Raw genomic sequence first — 16167 nt, 5'->3', positions numbered from 1 at the left:
TGAAGCCTGTTATTTTTGAAGATGCCTCACATGGAATTTGTAAAAGTGATACCTGAAACCCCATTACATTCTCCTTTGATAAAGTAAGAAGACCAAGTTCCTTGAATTTTCTTATACAAAATATGATTTCCCATAATTCTTGACATTATTCTCTGAACACTTTCCAGTTTCCAACATCCAGCTTGAACTGTAGACAAGAAAACTGAACATGATATGACAGTAACTACACTACCAAATCTGAATGCAAATCTACTCAGCATTCCCTCTTCATAAAAACAAGAACCTCTTTCACGCCTGGGTACCAGCATTTGGCTGGGAACTCCAAGTCTCTTGAATAACTATTGTGATGCTCAGTTATATTCAAGTAGTAACTGTTGACAAAAATAAGTTGTTATTGTCAGGGGATATGTCCTTTGCTTTTGAAATTATACCTTCCTTTTCCCATAGAGGAGTATGTGAGCAGTGCATGAAGTCTGACATTTCTTGGAATCCACTTTACTGTTCATTACTTGACACTGCACAATCTGCACTTAATTTCAAACTTTATCAGTAATGATTTTATGTCCCATTCTAGGCCATAGGTAAAACATATAAATAGTGTATGACAAAGGAGTAATACTTGCAAAATCTTACCTAAAGAGAAATTTATGATTTCCAGTAGCTGAAGTTCCCTATTCCCTCATTCAGGTTTAGGGACTGTAGGCAAGCTTTCTGAAAATAATGCCTTTTTATTTTCACATGGAGATCTCCGGCATGCAAAGTCAGAATCTAACACTTACTAATTAGAGCTGGCTTTCACTAAGAAACTATTTAGTTAGTTTCTTAGTTAGCCTTCTTTAGTTTTATTTGGAACAAAAGCACAATTTAAAGACTATGAAACACGCAAAAGGTAGAGAGCTGCACTGCAATTCTTTTCTATCCATGTAATATTTTCATAAGAGCAGTAAAAAACCGGAGTCTTGTATGAGTATAGATAGATAGATATAATTTTTCAAAAATGTTGGGGAAGAAATTTTGACCAAGTTGTACATGTTATGTGAAGAAATGATTCTGGTAACAAAGCAGATTAATTTGTACGCATCATAAAGTCTGTTGTCACAAGTAAAACGAGGATGTTGAGGTTTCAGCATGGTTTGCGGGGGCACAACAAAGTTACATCTGTTTCTGTGCCGGTGTGGTTAGACAAAATAGGTAGAGTGAAGAGATACAACATTATTTGCCTGAAATGATAATCTCACTGGGTTCTATTCTGAGATTAGTATATCACATATAAATGCTTTGATCTGCTACCTCTAGACTAACTTTCCTTTCAAAATTTTACTCTCTTTAATCAACAAAGAAATAAACCCACCATTATTGACATCAGGTTCTAAGAATCTGACAAAATATTTACTACCAGATAAATTTATTTATCTGGTCTGTTAGTCGCTGTCTAACCTTAACTATGCCAGTTTATCTTTTTTTGTATGCTACTACTGTTTTTTGAACAGATAATTTTTTTACATTTCAAGAAGACAATCTAGAAACCTCATAAGGGACATCAGCAACTGTTATGCAAGTACTACAGTATCATACATACTTGGCTAAAAACTAATAAAGACAGATTAAAAATGTAAAAAACATTCTCTGCAGATGGCATTCTCAGCAAAGGGGAAAGGTTTGTGGTTCCCTATGTGACTTCAATGGGACTATTTGTATTCTTAGAGAACATCATATGCTTGACTGCTTTGCTGAATCAAATCAGGGAAAGTAACCTTTAAATATTTTGTGCAATTTTTACCAGGGTAATGCTGAATCCAGAAAAAAAATATACTCCAGAATGAAGGAGCAGTGTTCAGATATGACCAGGCATCTTGGAATTATTTACTTATTAATAACATTTCTAGGCTAGTAAAACAATGTAGAATGCCCACTGTTAGCTACTATCTTGGGCAGCTGACAGACTACAAATTAGATGCTATACTGAGTTCAGATAATCACAGGTACCTGTTTCCTATCTTTAGTCCTCAGAAAACTTGAAACGGTAGATCAGAAGAATACCACTGAAAACTGAAGATTTATTAGATATCTCGATTTTTAATTCAGGAGTGCTCTGAAATGCATGTCACAAAGTTCCATGAAAAACCAGTTCCTATCATTTTATAGTTAGCCATCACCAGACACAAGAAAATGGAAAAGTTGAATAAAACTACATTGAAACACAAACATCCTAACAACAGGAAAATTTATTTGAAATCTATTCCAGAACAATTCCAGAAAAAAACAGTAACAGTCAGACTTGATATAGAAGAAGAAACAACCACTTCAGCCATAAATGAGGGCATTTGACCAAGACTCTACTTAATCTGCCAGAGAAGGCAACATCCTCTACGTGTCATGGTATGCCATAGAGAGTTTTACAAATACGCATCACACATGAAAATCTGCAACATTTGTCTGGAGAACACGGTGTCCTTGAATATACCAGGTGAATAAAAAAAGGACTCTTGGTCAATTACTGAAAACAGTGGTGTGGAACTCCCCTTATTCTTGTAGCCACTGATGTGATGTGCAAAATTAGCGGTGGAACCACAAATGGTGTGCCGCTTGCCCTGCTGCTGCATGTCTGTGCCACATGCTGTGAGGGGAGGTGATCCTGTGCCACCCACACCACTGGGCTCTGCCTGGTGCTGCAGTGGAGGAAAAGCCTGTAGATTTTTAGTATGTAGTAGCAGAACTGAGATGTAGTGGAAGGTTAGAAATAGAAAGGTTGAATAGCAAAGAGTCATCATCTCCACTGCCAACAGGCACCCCATTTTCATGCCCTTTTGGGTGGTTGATGCTGATCTTTAAAAAAGCAGTGTTTTCATTTACTTATTTTATTTGCTACAAATTGCAACATGTTTTAAAGAATTGATTACAACATTTACTTAACTAAATATTAAACTATACACATAACAAAAAGTGAGCAGATATCTTAGTTTACTTAGAAGAATTGGACATCTCCTTTTCTTAAACCAACTCTTAATGAACACATTATCATCTCTATTTATATTCAGAAATTGGTTTAATTTTATTTAGAAATATTATTAGACTATTTGACATGAGCAAACCATAACCTTTCCTTTTGGTGGTTTTGGTTTTTTTTTAAATTTAAAGTAACAGAAAATGTGTAATTGCAATGGGATTTTGCTCTCACAACAATAAACAAAAAAACCTCACTCATGGAAGAGAGGACTGGAGATGTAAGACACATTTCTTACTAACTTAAAAAAAATATTTCTTAATGTTCATGAACAACAGTTTTTCATACATTGATGTTTTTAATGTATGTTTTAATGATGTTTTAACGCTTTTTCCCCCCCATCAGCAGGATGTGCTTGTTTAGGTCTTTGGAGAAAGATTTTAACGTCCTATGAAAAGGAAAAAGAAATGTTAAAAGGTCATTCCATGTTGCAGCCTGATCCACCTTAAAACTTGTAATAATAACACCCTGGGGTGAGCTTTCTTTCCACAGGGTGAGCTTTCTAACTAGTGACTAGAAGATTGTGATGAAAAACTAACTTCAGAGGAGATAAGTTACATGTTCCCCAGGTTACAGAAGTTTTCTTCCAGAAGAGCACTAAAACCAGTGCTGTCAGTCAGCTTAAGTATTAATATCACTGAGATGATGTTTTCATATTATCCCCAGAACCTCATTGCCTTTGGTGGCTTTACAAAACTGCAATGTGCTAAAATGCAATTCTTAAAGTAAACAGAGATCTTAAACATCAGCTTAAACATGTCCCTAAAGAGAGGTATTAAAACTGTTGTTTAAACCAGTAAATGTTATTCAGAACATACGAAGACAAACTCTCCAATAAAGTTTCTTTTTTTTTTTCACATATGTCATATTTCAGGCTGAATTTAACAATTCCAGGAAATGGATATAAAAGAAAATAAGTAATTAACATTTGGAAGAATATATACCCTCATTAGTTTGATTTTGTGTTCAGTTCTTTATTGTTCAATTTGTTAATTTTCAATAATTTTGTATTAGCACAATCTGCTCTATTTCCAATTTTAGCAACTTTATTCACTGCCTTAGTTGGATGAACAAGGAATTTTTGGTTTAAAAAAAACCCCAAGCTGAATGTTCAGTACAGAGATAAACAGTAATTTAACTTATTAGAATTTTCCATTATTGTCAGTAAACATATTTCTTCCTTTGGAAAAATAATTAACAGTCAGAATTTTTATAAAATAAATTAGTTTAAATTCAGATATATAGTTCAATATATATTTTGTGCATATTTTGAAGAGACAGCCTTTTTTCAAAAGCAAGAACTGCCTGTATGGAAATGATGCTTCACAAGCTTGCAAAACATCAGAAGTATTTCAGTGAATACAGCAGAAACATGTTAAAAGAAAATTTTACCAGTCATTTGACTTAGAAGGCAGCACTAATGTTTATCTTTGACTCAAAGAAATACTTCAGTGGAAGAAGGCCCTTTTCAGCACATTGAGTCAGAAAAGGGAGATTCAATTCCAGTTCCACAACAGTAAATATTAGCAAATGTAATCTTAAATACTGTCAAACACTGCAGATACAGTAGTTCAACTGATTTACTTTGTGTTTAATGAAGCAAACTTACTGTTCCAAAATAAATTTTTTTATATTTTTTGAATGTAAGAAATGATATTGTTCCTGTACATTTCATTTTCTAAGATTTTTTAGGGATGAAATACATGATAAAAAGAAGCATAACACAGGTCTCCTCTTTAAACTAGGTATTTAAACACTGTGTTAAATTTTCCTTTTCTTGCACGCTGAGACATTTAAAACACCACATGAAAAAAGCTTCTCAAGTTTCACAAGTATTACAACTACAGCCTATGACTAGACAGTGATTCAGCAGTGCTTTTTTCTGTCAAAGCATTGACTATGAACTATATAGTCCAGGTCATAAGATGTACTGAATATAATCTGTATGAACAGATTGCTTTGTTAAGTTATATGTGGAGTTCTGAATGTTTGTTGAGTCCTGTAACATCAAATGGCTGCTGTGAGTATAAATAGGTTTTGTAATAATTCCTCAGCACACCAATAAAACTTTTTGATAAAGACATGTTAACTATACATTAACAGAAATCTTATTTCAGTGGAATTCCTATTTGAATAAATATCTGAGTTATGTTATCGAAATGATTAACAGAATTAACAACAATAACAATAATATGATAATTAATTTAGAAGGAATAAGCATAATGTAAGGGCCTATGTTAAATGTATTCAAAACACGGATGCATAGAAAGACAGTGCGATATCCCTATCTTCAAAGCCAGAGCTTTTTAAAAAAGACTATTCAGGATTTGAAAGCAGGATAAAACATGTAACATAATTTATCCAATGCATAATATTTTTATATCAATAAACTGAATTCTAATTATCAAGCTACCTTGTTATCCTCAGTAATTATAAGAAAGTAGTCCACTCAAATTAACAGATACTGCACTAAGCACTACAAATTATAGAAGCAGAATATATCCCAGGCTCTTCCTTTAAATTTATCGGAATCAAAATGCAGCGTTACTGAAATGTGTGATTGTTTCTCTAGTTCTGTATCTGTGACAGTCTCAGAACAGATGGAACAATTGTAACAATAAATAATATAGGGCCTGAAGAAGACCCTTTAATTGAACAAACCAAACGGACAAACCCATGCGGTGGAAAAGGCAGAACCGCTTATTTCTTCCTCCTGAATCAGTTGGTCTAATAAAAATATTGTCTCATTTATTATCAAAGGTATTTCAAGAAAACTTAATTTGGAATGTAATGAAGTGTATTCATAAACATACACATATAGGTGTCATCTAACTACTCTTAAGTAACAAATTTCATGTGATAAGCAGAAAAAATATGTGTTGCTAATGGCAAACCACTTGACAGCTCTAGTCAGGACCAGAAAGATTTGTAATCAGGACAGGAAAGACCAGATGAAAAAGTCATAGAATTTCCAAGCTTATTCTTTGTTGACATTTTTACTAAGGCTGAAAGGTCAGAAAGGTCATCATCATGTAGGATGTTGACAACCCACTGGTACCTGAACTGAGAAAACAAAATCCCTTCAAAAGACAAGAATATATCTCATCTTGAAAAAATATTTTTATGAGAGATAGTTTTGGTTAAAATTGAACAGATCATCAAGATCCAAAGGAATTAGGTGTCCTAACTCAAAAAAATTGTAAGCTAGGTATCCCACTTATAGCTTTCAGCAAAAGATTTTATTTTCTGATGTTTCTGACTGCATTAGTAGAAACACTTTAACTTTAGAAACCACACCCTAACTTGCTATATTTATCTTGTAAATGATCTCAAAATAACAGCACTGCGGTTGAATTTTGTTTTTTTAGACATCTCTCAGGAGAATTTCTGAAGAAATAATTGTTGGTAAAATATTGTTTACTTACTTCAGCAATGTCTTGGAAAGAAAAAAAGTTTACCTGTTCCCCAAATATGGAATTGGCAGAGGAAGACTCTTCTTGGAGTTCATATGTTTTAGACCAGAATTGTAATGTACTTATAACAATGGCCCCTGGGTCTCTATGCTTGTTTGCTGATGAATATAAGACTTTTTTGTAAACCTGATTTAAGAACTTGTGGTCATAACTCTTCACCAGTTAGTCAGAACTTGAAAGTAAGACTGTGAAGTGTTGATTTCACGCATAAAACAGCAGTCTGTATTTAACAATACAGTCAAGGAATAAAATATTCTGGTTTAAGTATAGAAACCATAGAGTACTGTATTTGAGATAGTCAGCATAAGCCTTTTCGAGAGCATTTTAAAGTATTACAAATGAGAACTGAAGCTCTGCATCACCTAACTGTTCAGTCAGGAGATACAGGCATCAAACAAACCTGCCAAAAAAGTGGAAAAATATATTATTTAAGTGCAATGATACCAACATATAAACAAGAGGTGAAAACTCCTTTGGGCTAGAATATGTACACTGAAACCCTCAGCTACTGCCAAGATTCATATACACTATCTTACAGCTTTTCTCACAGAGTGACAATTTTTATAACTGAAGTGCTCTGAATATATCCTACCAGCCAGAAATAACATAGGTGATCAATGGCAGCTAATAAATTTTCAATGTGTACTACAGTCTACTCTTTAAGCTATATAACAGTTCCTCCTAAAAGTCGTAAAGAAAGACTGGAAATTTTAATAAAGAATAGATGCTGTGCTTTTTATTTGCAGCTCTTGGTTAGTGTGAAGAGATTTCAAAAAAAAAGTCACCCTTGCTGTAAATAGTCAAGCATATAGATATGGCTTTTCTCAGTTTACACCTTAGTTAAGTATTATTTTAGGTTGCATCACATTTGGTCTACATGAAGAGGTTGCATTATGTTAAATGTAACAAAGTCAGTGAGGTGTTTGTGTGCAGAACAACTCTTGAGATGGAACACATACAGACAACTGGTTCAAGAAATGCTTTGGCCTACAAGAAATTCAGTGAGGATGGAAAAAGAATTCAAATTAGAAAACAAAGTACTAAATAAATTAAAAAGGTCAGGAAGAAGGAAAAAGGAAGGAAAGGGAGGAATGACCTAACATTCCATGGTGTCTGTCTTCCCAAACTGGCTGAGATGTCAACATAGGCAGGATACCCACTGAAAGTTATAATCTTCAGTTGTGTTGTCTTCGTCTTATATTTTCCTTTTCTATCTCTTCCTATTATAGCAAATTAATTTTTACCCCTCACTTTGACTGAGTAAATGTATTCTTTTATTCTTATATCTCATCTTTTACTGAAAACAATTATGAGTGATATAATAAATGCCGGGCACTTCACATCCTACAAGTGATGAATATAATTCAGAAAAATGTGCAAGTTAATCCTGAAGTATAATTTATCTTATTCAGATTTTGTGGGACGCTCTGTGCCCTTGGTGGTGATCATCTCAAACCCGTGAAGACTGTTTATATTTGAACTCTGGGCATGCAAATGCAAGCATCCTTTCATCTTGTCTCACACTATTTTCTTAGACCCCATATATCGTGTATTTTTGCCACAGTTTGACACATTAAATAGGGTTATACTCTGGCTCAAACCTGCCTTATGTGCAACTGTTTTAATGCATGTTTAAGCATAGGTGCAGGTAAGAGGGAAGCTCTAGAGAATGGCAGGGAAGAACACTTGGTCCTCCACTACCTTCGAATGCCCTTTTCCACAGCCTAGTTGGCCTGGGATGGAACACGACCTATCACATATCCTGTAGTGTCCTGCAGTATGATCCTGTTGGGAAGATAACACAACCAGTATCCTTCCTATGGGTAAGGAGAAAGGCAGTGCTGGATGTGACAAGGCTGTAGAAAATGCTGGATGTGACAAGGCTGTAGAAAATGCTGGATGTGACAAGGCTGTAGGCAGCTACAGGCCAGCCAGATGTGTACAAAAAATAGGTCAGAAAGCAGCGCAGCCTTTCACGGACAAGAAAACAACTGATCTAACCTACAGCTGTACAGCTGATCTACACTGCAAATTGGCAGCATCTACACGAATTACATCTACATTTCTAGGATAATGCAAATTTAAATACGTATGCTTACAAAGTTCTTGGTCCCAAAAAGCAATACTCACATGAAGTTTATATCCTTGATAGCTGTTGATCAAGTCTTTCATGAAGGAGTGAATCAAAAGGAGTTCAACCGGAATAGGTGTCAGATCTTCAATATCTAATTCTTTGTATATTTTGACGAAATGCTTAAAGAAAAAATAATACATAGCCAATTTATTGTTTAAAAAATTGGTGGAAAAGCAAAGATTATGGCAGGTATTTATATAACATATAATGCAAGCTACAAAACCTTCTTTGAATCAATCTGCCTACCTCATCATAGTTGCCTGCCTTCTCCAGATCGCTAAATCTATGATTATCTTGATCTTTTCTTCCTCCAGTATGAAATACTTTGAATAGAGTTGCCACTGAAATTACTCCTTCACCGGTGCAATTCAAGACTTCTTTTTCATTTTCTTTTAAAGTCTTCTCATTTGACAACGTTTTGGGGTATGGAGAATCCTAAGAAAATTAATGTATAATACTTGGAGACAAATAGTCTGTCAGTAGATCATCTGTTTCAGTTAAACATTCATTAAGGATCAATGGATTACACTTCAAACTTAAGTTCTTGCAAAACAAAAATCATCAACTCACACAAAATTATCTACTGCACTGTAGGATGAAGGAATAGAGCTTAAGAGTCCAGAAATATCCATAATGTTGGCATTAGCAGAAATTTAATAAACAGCTTTTTCCATGAATGTGGCCAACATTTTACAGAAAAATTAATATTTCTCAGAGCAACAAAACATAAAAATATTTAATAGCTACAAATTACAATACCAAGAACTTTGTGTTTATATAAGGAGTAAACTTGAGGATTCTGAATGTTCACATGAATAAAACAGTAGGAATTTTCTAGTCCAAATGAAGGAGTCACTGCAAGAACTCTATTTTGGCCAACAGTTAACATAGACTCAGCAGCTCCACAGAAAAAGATGAGATTTTCTGTTTTATGCAGAAAACTTAGAATTTTATTTAAACAAGCAACTAGTTAGCTTTGTGGTGATATAAGGGCTGGTCAAAGAGAAAAAAAGCCCAAACAAAACCAAAACCAAACCCGCTGTAGAGATCTGTGAGCACAAAGACGAGAAAGGATCCCACACAGGTGAACAATGCTTTGACTAGATTATGCCACTGTGTAGACTAACAACTAAGAACAGGAGGAAATTGCCATTTAATTGAACAAACCATTTCTCTCCTCATTAGGAGGGAGAGACTGCTGAGATTCAGTCACACTTGTGCTATGTGCCTTAGGCCTTAATACGTGTAATTTTGAACACAAGAGGAGCAGAGTCATTTATACAGTCTTTTTAACACACAATAGCTGAGATTACACAAATATCAGCACTGAAGTTTTTCTGTCTCCCACTGCATCATTTACATTTAGCTTTCAGACTTTCATAGCCAACAACATTATCGAGACTTAAAAGTTAAACATTTTAAGTGAGAGGGTCTTTGCTATGAAGTTAAAGAAGTCTCAAGAATATGATTGTCTGAGCTTTTCTTACTAACAGCATGAAAGTTTCAGATGCATTTCTGTAGGCAGTTACCAATGAGAAGTCATTACAATTACTGGCACGAAACAAGAAAAAGAAAAGAGACAAATGAGATGCAGCTGTATAAGTGCCTACATATAAGCCAGCTACCTAAACTGTACTAGAAGACTTCTTAGAGGTGAACAGCATAGCTCTTTATATTTCATTGATGAATATTCCACTGATAATATTTACTAAATTTCCAGTACTCGTAGTGAGAACTGGGATATTTAGATCCCATGTAAACACCCACAGGGAAACAAAGATTTAGGTTCTTAATTTGGTGCTGAAAACCACTTAGGATGCCTTCAGAATTCTCTGTATTTGATGGAGCTTGGCTCAAACATGACACAATATCAATACACAATTTACTTTTTGCCCGCTTGTGTTTGTGGAACAATTTGCATGAAATGTTGCCTCTACTAAAACCAATGGAGAAAACTAATTTGGTTCAATGGAATGGGATTTCCTTTGTTCTCTTTTGTCTGTATTCAACATTATTGTTAAAGTGCACAAAGATGGAACACAAGGCATAAGAAGAAAGAAAATATTAAAATGATGTTCTATCAGTCCTGTGATTCTGAGCACCAATCTAAAACAGACAATTCTAAAGTCAAAGAGAATCCACACAAGCAAGATTTAACATTTAATTCTTAGATATTCTCAGGTTTCTAAGAGGGTCCTCAAATGAATTAGGCACACAAACTGTCTGTATAATACATTGTGCATAGGACACAGCACCGATTCACAGAGCCAATGCCTTGAGTGGGAAATTAGGCATGAGGAAATTCTCAGGTTAGATGGGATATAACTCCTTCTGCTCAGAGATATGTTGTTAATTGTAAGCTGAAGGCAAACGTTCACCTTCACTTGTGACTCAGAGCCTAAAGAAATTGTTGACACACAGGTGGTAATGCCAGTGTAGATATATCTTACAAAACTTCCAACCAAACAGATGAAACCCAGCAGAAACTGGAAAAGAGGAGAATAGATTGTGTAGCTTTATATCCAATGAGATGAGAGGTAGAACTTTCCACTGAAATGTGGGAAACTAAGTTCAGGTCCACAGTATCTAATTGGGAGTAGTCTGTGCTCTACTTCTTCCAATAAAGTGTGAAAAGGAAATTGTCTTATTCACTCTCTCCAATGTACAAAAACTCTCTTGTGCCAAATAAAATACATTTGAAGTGATACTATGTTATTATGCTTATGTATATGATTACACTGTGTAGTAAAATAATGTCCTTTCTTTACTGTTTCTAGAGATCTCAACTGTACTGTAAGTATTGGGCAAATTCTACAGTCACTGTGGTTGTGACAGGGCAATGAAACATTTTATTATCTGGAACAGTATGTTCTTTCCAAGGTGTGTACAGATAAGTAACGTATGTCTCAAAAAAATAATTTGTACTTCAATAATAAGTAACTGATGCAAGCAGTGCACTAATTGCAATTTTGAGACTTTAAGAATAAAAACATGCTCCAGAAATACCGAAAATGTTCAAAAGACCAGTTTCATTTGATGTGAGAATACATTCATCACAGCTGTAAAAATAATTAAAAAATTATTTTGTATGAAACTAATTAATCCTTCTGGTTTACAGGTAAAACTAAACACTTTAAAATAACAACAAAGGTGTATCTACTTCTAAATACCCCAAAGAAACACAGTGGAAAATAAAGTAAGACCAGCAATAATATCAGGTGTTGTATCTATAGATAACACTACAGTCACACTACAGTCTAATTCCTGGGGACTGACTGCTGGTCTAAGACTAGGCCAAGGAATTACCTTATATTCATATGTACAAGGAGTAATTACCAGTAAATATCTTAAACTTTCACTATTATTTGGCAAGCAAATTTGCAGACTTTTGGAAGGATACTTCTGGGTATTACTACCAAAGTCAGTAAACTATTTGCAGAGTTCACATGAAGTCAATGAGATTATTTGTAAGGACTGGAGATACCCAGGATAAGCGAATATACAGAAATATAGCTAATTTACAATTTGAAAGCACTACTGCTTTCTCTAGTAATTTACTGTAATACTTTACTGCACATGGATGAGAGGCTTCCTTTCTTCTGTGAACATATGTTCCAGTAGCAATGCTAAGTGCTCTGTATACACCTTCAACTGGATCAGAGTGGGAGGCAAAATAAAGCAGCATCTCAGTATAGTCGAGCAGAGCAGGATCTTTTCTGGTATCAGCAAATAAACTGAAGAAAAACTATAAAAGGACAAAAATATGTAAACCAATTTCCATGAGTGGAATTTAATGGAATATAAATCAAGGACTGTAGAGAAAAGGATGAAATACAATAATTACTCCTAATAAGAGATACTGTGTTTAAAAGCATGTTAATGCTGTGTAAATCCAGATAAATCGTGTGTTTAAGTAATTCAAGGAAACAGAAATTGAATTTCACAGAACATGGAAAAATTAATAAAATCTTTTATCATGACAAACATGTTCAAAGCATTTTTTGTATTCAGGTCACACTATTAGCTCCCTCTTTCATGGAAACATCTATGCAGTGATCATTTGCCTCCCATTCTTTACAAAGCTGGTTACTGTGTAGCAAAATTAATGTTGTTCAACGAAGAGCACAAATAATTAATTCTGAATAGACTACTTTAGTAGGACAATTCTTAGATTCCTTTCTACATTATTCTGAAGCACCACCTGACCTCAAAAAACACTGAAACATTGAAGCAATTACGGAAAAAAAAAGACACAAGAAACTTTTGTATGAGACCTCTCAGGTTTGAATAGTGGTCTCTTCAAAAAACCTGTGGTTTTAGTTACCTTTATGAGGTGTTTTAGCCTATCTAAAGGCACAGACTGTGTGCAACTTTTTGTTATGCTTAGATCTTCATCTCCATTAAACCATAAGCCAACCTGATTAAAAAAAAAAAAAGTTTGTTAATTTTCACACATTAAAATAAGGTGGTCTTTAACTGTTCAACAGACAGGTTACTAAGAGCTTAATTCCTAAGTAGCTGCTTGTACTTTATAACAGATACTTGAGAAATTACTGAAAATTAGGTAGGAGAGAAGTGAATTTATGCTCTTGAAAATAGATAGTGGTAAACTACACCGCCGAAAAAGCAAAATATGATGTGGAGTTTCTCTGCATGTTCTAGTTTCCTCCTTTTAGGATACCATTTGCTACCTCCATAGCTTTTGTCTGAACTGTACTTTTAGAAGAAACTGTCCACAATTCAGGATGATGAAGGATGGAGTCATGGCTCTTCTCATGCTTGCCCTGCTCCCAAAAAGATAACTAATGTAATGCCTGCAGAGCATGTCCTCTAATGCCTACAGAGCTATAGCTACAGCTGTAAATTAAAAGTCCTCAGAACCAACTCTATAATACTAGACTAGGAAATATCAACTAGATCTAAAACAGGATAGGCATGAACAGACTGTAAGATCCTGTGCACATTCTCAGTCTGCATGCCTTGTAACTGTTAGCTTATTTTTGAACTCTCACACTTCAGTAAAAATTACAATAGAAAAATAGGTGCAGATAGACCTGCACTTTTTGTGGGATTTTTGGCTTTGCAGAATTTGTTTCTTTGCAAGTCAGGGATGGGTAGGGATAGGCAGGCACCCCTACAAGCTTGAAATTAATCAAAGTAGTTCTGAAACTGACAGACTTCTGAACTAACACAGCCTTTATTTAGTTTTTGAAGAAAATCAACACTAGGTGATTGGAAAACAAATTGCAATAAAGGTCCTATAAAATGTATTTAAAACAGTTTGAAAATTATTTTTAATATCAACAGACAAACGCAAACTGGCAGAACTGTACATCTTCTGTGTACACGTGCACACACATACACATATATCAATGGACACATACTAGCTGATATTCATAGCTAGTATGGACTAAAAGAATGAAACAGCAGTCATTTTAATTATGATTAAGAAAGTAGAGTAAAAGTAAGTGAAAATTTAATGAGCAGAATTTTTCTAAAAGAAGAAAAATGTGTTCTTAATACTCCTTCATTAAAGGAGTATAAACTTGCTCGCTGAAAAATCTCGCTAAACTATGTGACAATTCAAATAGAATCTATCTTCAGAGAAAAGATCAAAGAATTTTATAATTTTCCAGGTACTCAAGGTCTGGAAAACAATCTTAATTTGAGGAAATAATTAATGGGAAAAAAAATCTAGAAATGTTTCAATTAAGTACAGCTGATGAGCTGAAACTAAAACCCTTATTTCTGCTTGAGCAAGTTTTTTGTCTTATTCAGTGTCAAATAAGCTAATAGTCATCAAAGTGCATACACAAAGGTTTCTTTAAAACCGAAAGGGTTTTTACTTTAAATTAATGGTGAAACTAGGAAATGAAAGTAAAAAGTAAGCTTGATTTGTGGAAATATGGACATCATTAGGCCATCCATTTCCTGAAAACACTTTTTACCAGAAAGCACCCTCAAACCCAAAAACATTTAAAATTCAGACTGAGTTTCTGAATGTGAATAAACCCAATAATACACCATTCAATTTAGAGAGTTTAGCAAAACAAAACATGATTCAAAAGAGAAAAGATTTATAACCTGCAAGTAGTATTCCTCTGTAACAAAGCCTGATCCAGCTACATCAACAGCCTTGAAGCTATGCAGTGTTTTGAGGAGTTGTGTCACAGATGGCACTGGCCAAGGCTGTGCTGCTGCTACCAAGAATCTGCGCCAGTCAGTAAATTCTGCGTTCACTGAGAATGCAGATGCCAGATTTTCTAACTATAAAACCAGAATAATAAATATTGTCAAATATGTGTGCATAAACATACAAATATATTCTTTCAATATCCTGTGTATTCTTGGGTCTTTTCCTGGCTAGGAAGGACAAGGTCCTGCAGAGAGATGTCACAGTTATATAAAAGGCATGTATCAGTAGAAAAACAGGCCACAAGCCACTGTGTGTCAGTTGATATCCCTCTAAATAAATACTCTTACTCCCCAAATAGGGCTCTGTATCTAAACTGCCTATGAGATATCATCCTGAAACCCTGAAATCCTGTCTGCATGAGCACCAAGAATTGAACTGACAATTCAGCAGCATGAGCACAAAATCTAGCAAATCCTTGGTCCCGTGCCTTGGTCCTGTTACTCTTAGAGGTGTTGACCATGTGGCTTTCTCTGTTCCAGCATTATTGTCAGAAAAAAGCAGTGGTAGAAAAAATGCTTTGTGTCTTTTTACCAATGAAGACATTGCAGAGCTGGTTACAGGGAGAAACAAACAGGAGAACACTCCTAAAATCTACTGAGACAGCATTAAAAAGGCTGTATTTGACAAAGGAAACCAAATCTGTCCAGTTCATTTCTGCACTGCTGGTATGGCGAGACCCTACTATGCACCTCTACACAACTTTCTGCCCTACACCCAGATTTCCTTGTCAAGGGAAGTGTCTGGGTTGCTCCAGACCAGAGTTTGAGAAGAATGTGTTCACAGGAAGAAGGCCCTGGGGCATCACAGTGAGACAATTTGGTAACACTGTGCATGTCATCTGTGCTGACACTGGCTGGAACACTGCCGCTTATTATCAATTGAAAATTCACTGAGATTCTAGTGAGTCACACAATGATGAAATGGTGAGGTAAGCTCAGAATAGCTTGTGCAAAATAAATATATACCTTAGCTTATGCTTCATGCATTTCCTTTTGTAAATAAGTTCTTGCTTTCACTATAAATTTAAAAGTCTCATTTTAAAATGGCGTTTTTAAAGAAAGAAAATTCGGTTATTAAAATAAAAATAGCATTTATAAGCACTAAAAGTTCTCAAAGAACACAGAACATGGGATATATGCACATGTGGTCTATTAATAGACAATATTTGACTTGTAGTTTCCCCCAAACAATTAATTTGCTGTGCTAACATTAGATTTTTATATACTGATGATGACAGTTGTGGCTAGTTTTCACTAAACTCAGTGGAAATACACCACTGGGAAACTTTAAAATGTTTTACTCATGCAGTTCATCTGTGTGAAGAATATATGAATGAAGCTGTTTCCACATGTGAAATCCA

At 34.8% G+C, this 16167-nt stretch overlaps 1 protein-coding gene across 16 annotated transcripts in view; it reads right to left on the bottom strand.

Annotated features, from left to right (window-relative positions):
• Nucleotides 1–2056: 2056 nt before the first annotated feature.
• Nucleotides 2057–16167, bottom strand: part of SPEF2 (sperm flagellar 2) — a 78507-nt gene continuing 64396 nt past the window's right edge. For 8 of the 16 annotated variants that reach the window (XM_039390755.1, XM_039390758.1, XM_039390756.1 and 5 more), the window contains 5 exons: nucleotides 14696–14878; nucleotides 12936–13028; nucleotides 12183–12356; nucleotides 8858–9046; nucleotides 8379–8730 (listed from right to left, as the gene is read on the bottom strand). In XM_039390755.1, coding sequence (XP_039246689.1) covers nucleotides 8479–8730; nucleotides 8858–9046; nucleotides 12183–12356; nucleotides 12936–13028; nucleotides 14696–14878 — 891 coding nt within the window. In that variant the 3' untranslated portion in view covers nucleotides 8379–8478. Of the gene's footprint in view, nucleotides 3393–3957; nucleotides 6878–8378; nucleotides 8731–8857; nucleotides 9047–12169; nucleotides 12357–12935; nucleotides 13029–14695; nucleotides 14879–16167 lie in introns of those variants that run through there. The other 8 variants (XM_027745598.2, XM_039390760.1, XR_005567057.1 and 5 more) reach the window with 7 other exon arrangements.

The sequence above is a fragment of the Pipra filicauda genome, unplaced genomic scaffold (assembly GCF_003945595.2).
Source record: "Pipra filicauda isolate LSUMZ 115617 unplaced genomic scaffold, ASM394559v2 scaffold86_size2582843_pilon, whole genome shotgun sequence".
NCBI lineage: Eukaryota > Metazoa > Chordata > Aves > Passeriformes > Pipridae > Pipra > Pipra filicauda.
Note: the sequence above shows the minus strand (reverse complement) of the source record. Positions and strands in the feature narration are given on the sequence as shown.